Genomic DNA, 12,405 nt, shown 5'->3' on the forward strand with positions numbered 1-12,405 from the left:
ACAGTATTAGTAATAAAATGTGGCTGACACACATCAGTGTGATTGGGGTTTTCTCTCTCAGTAACTGAAGTCTTACCCAGTGCAGACTCAGGTGCGATTCTCGCCCAGCCTGTTGTCAGATCGTTGCAGTTTGTCCCGTGGTTCCCGTTTGTCCGTGTGCTTCTCCTGGGATTATACTCTTCGTTCCGGATTCCTGGATTCCGCCGGTTTGGTGTGCCCATTGCTTCCCTGCGTCACGGTGCTCTGTGATTCTTCATCCTGCCGCCCTGCCTTCTTCAGACTCGACCTGTTCTCCTGTGTGCAACAAACTTTCTCTGTGCTTTTGCATCTGTGACCCTGAGAGTAATAAATTACTGTTTTGAACTCACTATTGGATCTTCTGCTTTCTCTTGGGTTCTGGCTCGTGCTGGGACATACTTAAATCTGTACTTCTACTACAATGTTATTACAGTCTTACTTTTTTGAATAATTTACATTTTTTAAAGAAAAGAAATACAAGTTAAGGCTAAATAGTATGATAATACTACAGGAAAAATACCTCTATAATAATTACCCTTGTAGGAATTAATGACAGACAAGAAGTGTAAATTCAAACATGCATATTTATTAGAAAAAGTCTCTCATTTCTCTTTCCGGTGCTTTTCAATGGCTTTTTTAATCTTTTAATCGGTTAACCTCTTCAGACGTTTTCATTCACAGCAGCCATTAGAAACAATGGCCTTGCGTGACCTCTTTGGGCCAGCGACTATTGGACTTCCGCCTGCGGTGCAGAGTCTTCCGACTCCCCTGGGTCATCCTGTCAGAGAAGATACAGGGAAACATCACATCATGACTTTACGTAAACATACACGCAACTTTCTAAAGCCAAATGGCGTGTTATCTGTACGCATTTTGAGATGTCGTGTGATTCCGCCTGTATGTGTACGGCGTGTGATTCCGCCTGTATGTCTACGCCGTGTGATTCCGCCTGTATGTGTACGCTGTGTGATTCCGCCTGTATGTGTTCGCCGTGTGATTCCGCCTGTATGTGTTCGCCGTGTGATTCCGCCTGTATGTGTTCGCCGTGTGATTCCGCCTGTATGTGTACGGCATGTGATTCCGCCTGTATGTCTACGCCGTGTGATTCCGCCTGTATGTGTACGCTGTGTGATTCCGCCTGTATGTGTTCGCCGTGTGATTCCGCCTGTATGTGTACGGCATGTGATTCCGCCTGTATGTGTACGGCATGTGATTCCGCCTGTATGTGTTCGCCGTGTGATTCCGCCTGTATGTGTACGGCGTGTGATTCCGCCTGTATGTGTACGCTGTGTGATTCCGCCTGTATGTGTTCGCCGTGTGATTCCGCCTGTATGTGTACGCAGTGTGATTCCGCCTGTATGTGTACGCTGTGTGATTCCGCCTGTATGTGTAAGCCGTGTGATTCCGCCTGTATGTGTACGGCATGTGATTCCGCCTGTATGTCTACGGCGTGTGATTCCGCCTGTATGTGTATGGCGTGTGATTCCGCCTGTATGTGTACGCCGTGTGATTCCGCCTGTATGTGTATGGCGTGTGATTCCGCCTGTATGTGTATGGCGTGTGATTCCGCCTGTATGTCTACGGCATGTGATTCCACCTGTATGTCTACGGCGTGTGATTCCGCCTGTATGTGTATGGCGTGTGATTCCGCCTGTATGTGTACGCCGTGTGATTCCGCCTGTATGTGTATGGCGTGTGATTCCGCCTGTATGTGTATGGCGTGTGATTCCGCCTGTATGTCTACGGCATGTGATTCCACCTGTATGTGTACGCTGTGTGATTCCGCCTGTATGTGTAAGCCGTGTGATTCCGCCTGTATGTGTACGCCGTGTGATTCCGCCTGTATGTGTACGCCGTGTGATTCCGCCTGTATGTGTATGGCGTGTGATTCCGCCTGTATGTGTACACCGTGTGATTCCGCCTGTATGTCTACGGCATGTGATTCCGCCTGTATGTGTACGCCGTGTGATTCCGCCTGTATGTGTATGGTCGTGTGATTCCGCCTGTATGTGTAAGCCGTGTGATTCCGCCTGTATGTGTACGCCGTGTGATTCCGCCTGTATGTGTATGGCGTGTGATTCCGCCTGTATGTGTACGCCGTGTGATTCCGCCTGTATGTGTAAGCCGTGTGATTCCGCCTGTATGTGTATGGCGTGTGATTCCGCCTGTATGTGTACGCCGTGTGATTCCGCCTGTATGTGTATGCCGTGTGATTCCGCCTGTATGTGTATGGCGTGTGATTCCGCCTGTATGTGTACGCCGTGTGATTCCGCCTGTATGTGTATGCCGTGTGATTCCGCCTGTATGTGTATGGCGTGTGATTCCGCCTGTATGTGTACGGCATGTGATTCCGCCTGTATGTGTACGGCGTGTGATTCCGCCTGTATGTGTTCGCCGTGTGATTCCACCTGTATGTGTACGGCGTGTGATTCCGCCTGTATGTCTACGGCGTGTGATTCCGCCTGTATGTGTACGGCATGTGATTCCGCCTGTATGTCTACGTCGTGTGATTCCAGCTGTATGTGTACACTGTGTGATTCCGCCTGTATGTGTTCGCCGTGTGATTACGCCTGTATGTGTACGGCGTGTGATTCCGCCTGTATGTGTACGGCGTGTGATTCCGCCTGTATGTGTACGGCGTGTGATTCCGCCTGTATGTGTTCGGCGTGTGATTCCGCCTGTATATGTACGGCGTGTGATTCCGCCTGTATGTGTTCGCCGTGTGATTCCGCCTGTATGTGTTCGCCGTGTGATTCCGCCTGTATGTGTAAGCCGTGTGATTCCGCCTGTATGTGTACGGCGTGTGATTCCACCTGTATGTGTACACTGTGTGATTCAGCCTGTATGTGTACGCCGTGTGATTCCACCTGTATGTGTACACTGTGTGATTCCGCCTGTATGTGTACGCCGTGTGATTCCGCCTGTATGTCTACGGCGTGTGATTCCGCCTGTATGTGTACGGCATGTGATTCCGCCTGTATGTCTACGCCGTGTGATTCCGCCTGTATGTGTACGCTGTGTGATTCTGTGGGCCCTATTTTAACGATCTGAAACGCTAGTGTCAAAGCGCGAAGCGCAAGTAACTTTGTGGGCGGGTCTCGGCGCTGTTGCTATTTTCCCGGCGGGATAAATGGCTCTTGCGCCCGGCGCAAATCTAAAATGGGTTGGTCTGAAGTAGCTTCATTATTCATAGGGGTGGTTTGGGCGTAACGTGAATAAACCAATCCGAGCGTCATCCAACATTCCCTGTAAAAGCAGGTGCGCAAGTTCCATTATGGATTGCTATTATTATGGCGTATTTACCAGGCGCACGCCAGGAGCGGTTCACAGCCGAGGAGACTGATGTTCTTGTAAGAGCAGTGAAAGACAGAGAAGTGAAGTTGTAATGTTGTACATTATGGTAAAGGTGATTTCACAGTCTTTTTTTTTTTTCACTCTTTCAGTTTTTTCAGTTTTTCAGTCGATTTTTTTTCCTGGTTCTTGACGGACAAACCAATTTGTCAGATGTCCTTATATACATATATGTCTTGCCACTATTGGGCAAACAGGTCTTATCCTTAATTATTACAATTAGCCTGAATCATTTGTAAGCTAGATTTATGCCTATTTTTTCACATCTTCGTGGCACACCACAATGATTTCCGTCATCTCATGTGTTAATATTTTTTTAGTGTAACAATTTATGATTTGCAAAAATAACTGTTGCATCTGTGTAGATTACATGAGCAAAGTGTATGCGCGTTGTGCACGCTATACATTATGGTCAAGCATGCGCCCTTAAAATAGCATAATGAACAACGCGCAACGCGCCACTGACTTTAGACTAGGTTTTTTCTGGTCAGTGGCGCAATTGTTTAATGGAACAGCAAAATAGCACCAGGGATTGTTTGCGCCGGAACACGCCTCCTTTTTTGCGCTGAACCGCCCAGGTAGCGCAAGTTCATTCACTAGTTTAGCGACGTGCTTCTGTGGAGGGAAAAGCGCGCTTTGCGCGGGTGCAAAATAGGAATGACACATGCGTCGGTGTACAAAGTCAATTGCGCTGGGTGCAAGATAGGGCCCTGTATGTGTATGGCGTGTGATTCCGCCTGTATGTGTACACCGTGTGATTCCGCCTGTATATGTACGGCATGTGATTCCGCCTGTATGTGTACGCTGTGTGATTCCGCCTGTATGTGTATGGCGTGTGATTCCGCCTGTATGTGTACGCCGTGTGATTCCGCCTGTATGTGTACGGCATGTGATTCCGCCTTTATGTCTACGGCGTGTGATTCCACCTGTATGTGTACGCCGTGTGATTCCGCCTGTATGTGTACGGCGTGTGATTCCGCCTGTATGTGTACGCCGTGTGATTCCGCCTGAATGTGTACGCCGTGTGATTCCGCCTGTATGTCTACGGCGTGTGATTCCGCCTGTATGTGTACGCCGTGTGATTCCGCCTGTATGTCTACGGCGTGTGATTCCTCCTGTATGTGTATGGCGTGTGATTCCGCCTGTATGTCTACGCCGTGTGATTCCACCTGTATGTGTACGCTGTGTGATTCCGCCTGTATGTGTATGGCGTGTGATTCCGCCTGTATGTGTTCGCCGTGTGATTCCGCCTGTATGTGTACGCCGTGTGATTCCGCCTGTATGTGTACGGCGTGTGATTCCGCCTGTATGTGTACGGCGTGTGAGTCCGCCTGTATGTGTACGGCGTGTGATTCCGCCTGTATGTGTACGCCGTGTGATTCCGCCTGTATGTGTACGGCGTGTGATTCCGCCTGTATGTGTACGGCGTGTGATTCCGCCTGTATGTGTACGGCGTGTGATTGCGCCTGTATGTCTACGCTGTGTGATTCCGCCTGTATGTCTACGCCGTGTGATTGCGCCTGTATGTCTACGCCGTGTGATTCCGCCTGTATGTCTACGCCGTGTGATTCCGCCTGTATGTGTACGCCGTGTGATTCCGCCTGTATGTGTACGCCGTGTGATTCCGCCTGTATGTGTACGCCGTGTGATTCCGCCTGTATGTGTTCGCCGTGTGATTCCGCCTGTATGTGTACGCCGTGTGATTCCTCCTGTATGTGTTCGCCGTGTGATTACGCCTGTATGTGTTCACCGTGTGATTCCGCCTGTATGTGTTCGCCGTGTGATTCCGCCTGTATGTGTACGCCGCGTGATTCCGCCTGTATGTGTACGGCGTGTGATTCCGCCTGTATGTGTTCGCCTTGTGATTACGCCTGTATGTCTACGGCGTGTGATTCCTCCTGTATGTGTTCGCCGTGTGATTCCGCCTGTATGTGTTCGCCGTGTGATTCCGCCTGTATGTGTTCGCGTGTGATTCCGCCTGTATGTGTACGCCGTGTGATTCCGCCTGTATGTGTTCGCCGTGTGATTCCGCCTGTATGTGTTCGCCGTGTGATTCCGCCTGTATGTGATCGGCGTGTGATTCCGCCTGTATGTGTACGCCGTGTGATTCCACCTGTAGGTGTACGGCATGTGATTCCGCCTGTGTGTGTACGGCGTGTGATTCCGCCTGTATGTGTACGCCGTGTGATTCCACCTGTATGTCTACGCCGTGTGATTACGCCTGTATGTGTACGCGTGTGATTCCGCCTGTGTGTGTACGGCGTGTGATTCCACCTGTATGTGTACGGCGTGTGATTCCTCCTTTATGTGTACGCCGTGTGATTCCGCCTGTGTGTGTACGCCGTGAGATTCCGCCTGTATGTGTACGCCGTGTGATTGCGTCTGTATGTCTACGCCGTGTGATTCCGCCTGTATGTGTACGCCGTGTGATTCAGCCTGTATGTGTTCGCCGTGTGATTCCGCCTGTATGTGTACGCCGTGTGATTCCGCCTATATGTCTACGCCATGTGATTCCGCCTGTATGTGTACGCCGTGTTATTCCGCCTGTATGTGTTCGCCGTGTGATTCAGCCTGTATGTGTACGCCGTGTGATTCCGCCTGTATGTGTACGCCGTGTGATTCCGCCTGTATGTGTAAGCCGTGTGATTCCGCCTGTATGTCTACGCCGTGTGATTCCGCCTGTATGTCTACGCCGTGTGATTCCGCCTGTATGTGTACGCCGTGTGATTCCGCCTGTATGTGTACGCCGTGTGATTCCGCCTGTATGTGTACGCCGTGTGATTCCGCCTGTATGTGTAAGCCGTGTGATTCCGCCTGTATGTCTACGCCGTGTGATTCCGCCTGTATGTGTACGCCGTGTGATTCCGCCTGTATGTGTTCGCTGTGTGATTCCGCCTGTATGTGTACGCCGTGTGATTCCGCCTGTATGTGTTCGCCGTGTGATTCCGCCTGTATGTGTACGCCGTGTGATTCCACCTGTATGTGTAAGCCGAGTGATTCCGCCTGTATGTGTACGGCGTGTGATTCCGCCTGTATGTGTTCGCCATGTGATTCCACCTGTATGTGTAAGCCGAGTAATTCCACCTGTATGTCTACGGCGTGTGATTCCGCCTGTATGTGTACGCCGTGTGATTCCGCCTGTATGTGTACGCCGTGTGATTCCGCGGGTATGTCTACGCCGTGTGATTCCGTGTGTGTGTGTGTGTGTGATGGGTAGGTTTAGGGGTAGGGGCAGTGTAGGGGGATAGAATGAAACGGCGTTGATAAACATTGTTGGGGAAAGTTACTTTGAAAAGTAATGCATTAAAATATTGTGTTACTCCCTTAAAAAGTAACTAACTGAGTTACTTAGTTACTTTTTTAAGAAAAGTAATGCGTTACGTTACTTTTGCGTTACTTTTTCTCACCTGGGCTGGGCTCTTTTTTGTTTTTAACAAAAAAGTTATATTTTTTTAAAGACCTCTTCATACCAAAATTGAAATAATAAGCCCCAGGCTGAGGTAAAAATGCAAATTGATGCATGACCAGTAGAGGGCGCAGCTCTGCTGCCATTCTGGATAATGGTAGAATAGGATGCAGGAGAAAAAAGTTTTACCAATAAAAACAAAAAATCTAGTAATTTTCATCATCAAAGGTCGATTAAATGCATAAAAATAGTTTTATTTAACATTTAATTATTGGAGGTTTGCATTGTATTCTGATTTTGCATTTGACTGATTTTATTCATGTTGAGGAGTACAGAATCTTTATTGTGCAAGTGAGATAAATAATAATAATAATAATAAGTTTATTTTATTTAGCGCCTTTCTCAAACCCAAGGTCGCTTAACATAGCAGAAGGAGGCATAGCAACAAACAGACAAACAAAATAATATCAATAACATTACAACAAAATAAGCTGTGTATGGAGCTATGTGTTGGGTGTAGAAGAGAAGTGATCATTAAACAAAAAGGTCTTGAGATGTGCTTTGAAGAGGGGAAGAGATGGACAGTCACGAAGAGGTTGGGGGAGGGAGTTCCAGAATTCCAGAGATAAATAAATGCTCACATTTAGTCTAGAACTACAATAACCATCATGTTTACACATAACGCCTCTGCACTTATTTTTCTGAACATGGGGGCAGGAGAGCGGTCAGTCAAATTAATGTGAAAAGTAACTTGCGTTACTTTTTTGAAAAAGTAATGCGTTACTTTACTAGTTACTTGGAAAAAGTAATATTATTACGTAACTCAAGTTCCTTGTAATGCGTTACCCCCAACACAGTTGATAAACACGCTAAAAAGCGATTATGCGTCTTGATAGCACGCCAAAATGGCATAGCGAACTGGCGTGTCATACATACGCTATTTCATGAGATCAGTCTGCACAGAGAGACGAATTGTTCATTATTGGGAAAATACATTCAACACTGTAGTGTCCATCTCAGTGTTACAGGATATCAGTTTACCTGGTCTGACTCCAGAGTGGTGCTTTCGGACGTCAGGTCCGAGGAAGAGACTGGTGCAGCACGCTTGCGCGGGTGAGATGCCTTCGTCACGGGGCGCTTTCTCTTCACAGATGTTGGTGTCTCTTCACCGTTCACTACCGCCTGGAGCCACATGCGGTGCTCTATGGCCTGTTCTACTGTAAGATTACTCGCATAAAACTTATCCGCAGTGCGGACATTGAGGCACATGAATATGTGCATCTTTCGGCAGTCGTCTGAGGAGTGGGTGACCTTTGCCTAGAAATACAGAGGTAGAGAGAAAACAGAGGAAATTGGTAAGATAACACATCCCACAATGCTGACAGACATATGGAGAAGACACGTACGTGGCTGGCGATGGAGCTTCGGAGGTCTGTGAATGATGGGCAGCCGGGCAGCCCCATGTCCTTCCATGCCTCTTGAAAATAATTGTTTAGATTCTTGCATGGGTTGGGCTTGGACGTGAAGAAGAAATACATGGCATTCTTCCCACCCGGCAGTTTGTCTTTTATTTTTAACAAACGTTGTGCCCACTTGTACTCATCGTGACTGAGCACGATCTGGGCTGGTCCAAAAGTTTTATTAGTCCTGTGACTGGATACCTGATCACACAAAAAAAAAAAACGGGACGTGCATTAAGGGGTCATATTTCATACTTACAGTGGTTTAGTTAGGTAAAAACTACAATTCATCACACAGGGAGCACAATTTACCACACTGATGTGCAGTGCAGCTATTCATTTAGGCCTCATTGCCATAAACCCAGCTGTCCACAGACTGCTTGCAGCGGTCCTGTCAGATAAGTGGCAGATGGGACTTCATGGGGTTAAGTCCCAGCTGTAACATATTTAACAGGGTCCCTGTAGGCTGTCGGTGGACAGTAATTAACGACAATGTGTTTGGAGCTGCTCACAGAGTTATGGGTCTTATGGGATATAGTTCATTCAGCAGTTCTACTACTAGAAGGATGTGAAACACTCACTTTAATAACATGTAGGCCTACTGTTTCAGATGTTGCTCTCCGAGCACCCTCCACCTCCTGGATTGTCATATTTGTGTAGACACCACCGCTGTGTCCATAAAAGGAGGCCAGGAAAGCCGAGAAGTGGCCGTAAAACCTCCATAGGTTTTTCTGTGATGGGCCACTCTCCAGGGCGGCTTAATACAAAAGAACAAAACAAAACAAAGAGTATAATCTCAGCCATTTAAAATGTATTTTACGGTTAACACCATGAGAGTACATTCATTTGAAATGTTTAAAAAAAGGTACTCAGGATTTCAGGGATTCTGTTTCTGGAAAGCTCCCGGCACTTGAGAAGGGTGGCCTTGGGAATGACTCTCTCCTCCTTCATGGCCCTATCCGTCACCTGGTGCATAGCCACGCCCCTCTGCATTGACTTTAAGACCTGCTGCATCTCCTGCCAAAGCCCGATCAATACTTGTTTGGTAAGGCGGCAGGATTTTGGAGGGGTTTCTATTATGTAATCCATAAACTGGGCTACGTTTTGTGCGTAGTGCCGGACAGTCGTTTCTTTCATGGGCGCCTGCCGGAGAGAGGAGATCCACCTGCACACAGACAAACACAAGCCAAATTAAAGCTGCAAGCAGCATCGGGGTTCAAGCAGTTTAAGGCCTTTAAGCACAAATGCATACAAATATATTGTGTTTTATTTAGCAAGCATGTAACCCCTCAGAAAACTTAGGAAACCAAAAGTAATTTATAAAAGATCATATAAGAGATTCAGTAAAGAATAATTTTGTCCAAATGTATTCCAGATGCATTTTGTCCAATTAATGTATGTTGGATTGATGTTTATAAGGAAGATCATCCTGATAATGCATTGTCAGCATTTGATGGATTATTTAACCCTTTGGTGGACAAACACGCACCTATGGAAAAATGTACAGTGAAGAATGTTGGGCAACATGGACTGAGAATGAGTTGAGAGAGATGAGGCAAAGGGTACAGCCAACAGAACGTCTCGGTTACGGATGTAACCCTCGTTCCCTGAGGAGGGAACGGAGATGTAACGTTAGTGACTAACGAATGGGGGTTTTGCTTAAAAGCCTATCATCTTCGAAATCTTAGAAAATGCCCAATGGCAGTGCCAATGCCATGGGCATGCAGAATTTGCATACGTAACTCCGCCCCACTGCGTGGGTATAAATAGGAAGTACGTGGCAATATCGCATTACGTTACCTGCTGAGGAGCCAAGACTGAACTCCCGTTCCAGCAAGCAACACAGCGGATGTGGCAAAGGGACGTTACGTCTCCGTTCCCTCATCAGGGAACAAGGGTTACATCCGTAACCAAGACGTTCCCTTTCGTTCAGTCACTACGACGTAACGTTAGTGACTAACGAATGGGGGTCCCAATTAGGGATGGGCGATATGGACTTAAAACTGTATCCCGATATTTTCTAGTATTTATTGCGATAACGATATCAATGACGACAAATGTAGTATCATTCCCCATATTTTTGGATACAAGTGAGAGCTGCATGCATTCTTGAGAGTCTCAGAAAAACAAACAATGATCTAAAGTAAAATGTACCTGTCATCAAATAGGCTCCTATAATACATAATATATTATATAAATATATATATATATTTTTTTTTTTAATGTAAAATTCCACACCAGCCTTTTCAGAAATGGAAAAGTTGCAGATATAATTGTCTTCTGTAAAAGTGCAGGTAATGTTTAAATAGTGCAACTGTGCTGAAAAACATCACACAATACAAACAATAATAATTAAAATCAATGACAAGTTTTAAATGTAAACCGATTATGTATTTATTCATACACTCATGGGGCAAGCGAACGGCTTTTGAAGCAGGTCGGCTGAGCGCGCATGTAAGTTTGAACATATTCTTTAGTCCTGTTGCACGACTCAAATTAGTAGCTGGATTCTCCTACTAATATTATATTTCGTTCTGTATGGTTTTTAGCATTTTTATTACTGCCATAGCAAATTGCAAAATTGCATTTGAATAAGATTTGACTCTGTTATTACCGAGAGAGCTTTGCACTTAAGTTGCCTATATCCAGGCATAAATTGGTATTGATTTAAAGCCATTCACGGCCTATCATCTGCGCGTTGAAGTGTAATTATCTGAGCCAGCTGATCTCACTCAGCAACGAATAGGTTCTATTTAACGAGCGTTCCATAGCTGGTGCGGAAGCGTCAGCGGGAGCGTTCAGCCCGCGTTTCAGCCTCCGCAAGTGAAGACCGACGCGGGTAAAGACATCTGTATTCGACTCTTCCTCTGCGCGACTCCTCCGAGGCAACGACTCCGATAAGGCACCTAGTTATCTTCATTCTTCTCCTTTCATCTTCCTTTCCTCTCTCTAACCATGTGCGTCCACTCCATCCCCGTTATCTCGCAACCACGCCCCACTATTACACGTAGACGTAGACGGCACCGTAACACTGCTAATCTACGTCCGGTTCCCTCCTCCTCTAATGCCCCTCCGTCTCTTTCTTTTTCTGTGGGGCTATGGAATTGTCAGTCAGCTGTCAATAAAGCTGACTTCATTCCTGCCTTTGCCACTCAATCCGCTCTCAAAATCCTGGCCTTGACTGAGACCTGGATCCGTCCAGAAGACTCAGCAACACCTGCTGCTCTCTCTAATAACTTCTCTTTCTCCCACACCCCTCGCCAGACTGGGAGGGGTGGGGGCACGGGTCTTCTCATTTCTAACAATTGGAAATATTCATCTCACACAGCTCTTTGCAATAACAACACATTTGAATATCATGCTATAACGCTTTCAACTCCCACTAAAATACATATTGCAGTCATTTACCGCCCCCCAGGTCCACTGACCACCTTTGTCCATGAACTAGATGTTCTGCTGTCCTCATTTCCAGAGGATGGCTGCCCACTCATAGTACTCGGCGACTTCAACATTCACCTGGACAAATCCTATGCTTCAGATTTCCACACCCTCCTAGCTTCATTCGATCTCAAACGCCTCATCACTTCACATACCCACAAATCTGGTAACCATCTGGACCTCATTTACACACGCAGCTGCTCTACTGACAGCATTTTGGTCAAACCTCTACACATCTCAGATCACTTTTTCATCACATTTAATCTTCAACTTACTACTCACACACCACCAGTTCCTCCACCAGTTACTTTCAGGCGAAACCTGCGCTCACTCTCTCCTTCTCATCTCTCCTCTGCTCTGTCATCCTCCCTTCCCTCATCCACACAATTCTATTCTATGGACGTTAACACTGCAACTGACACTTTATGCTCCACTTTAACTTCATGTCTAGACAATATCTGCCCCCTTTCTTTTAGGCCAGCACGAGCTACTCCCTCTAACCCTTGGTTATCGGATGTTATTCATGAACACCGGACGATACTCAGGGCAGCAGAGAGGAAATGGCATAAATCAAATCACCCATCTGATCTAGCTAAGTATCAATCTTTGCTCTCATCCTTCTCAGATGAAGTACATTCAGCTAAATCTTCTTATTTCCAAAACAAAATCAGCAGCACCTCAAACTCACGCACATTATTCAGAACATTCAACTCTCTGCTCTGTCCTCCTCCA

The 12,405-nt window shown here is 46.7% G+C and overlaps 1 protein-coding gene across 1 annotated transcript in view; it reads right to left on the bottom strand.

The window, feature by feature from the left end:
- Window positions 1–745: 745 nt before the first annotated feature.
- LOC307131135 (uncharacterized protein) overlaps window positions 746–12,405 on the bottom strand; it is a gene marked incomplete at both ends in the record, with an annotated part of 33,489 nt that continues 21,829 nt past the window's right edge. The window contains 5 exons of the mRNA XM_079824622.1: window positions 746–796; window positions 7,817–8,092; window positions 8,182–8,436; window positions 8,817–8,992; window positions 9,105–9,400. Of these exons, the coding sequence (XP_079680748.1) occupies window positions 746–796; window positions 7,817–8,092; window positions 8,182–8,436; window positions 8,817–8,992; window positions 9,105–9,400 (1,054 nt within the window). The remainder of the gene's footprint in view (window positions 797–7,816; window positions 8,093–8,181; window positions 8,437–8,816; window positions 8,993–9,104; window positions 9,401–12,405) is intronic.

This window comes from Gobio gobio, assembly GCF_949357685.1.
Source record: "Gobio gobio genome assembly, chromosome: 8".
NCBI classification, from domain to species: Eukaryota; Metazoa; Chordata; class Actinopteri; order Cypriniformes; family Gobionidae; genus Gobio; species Gobio gobio.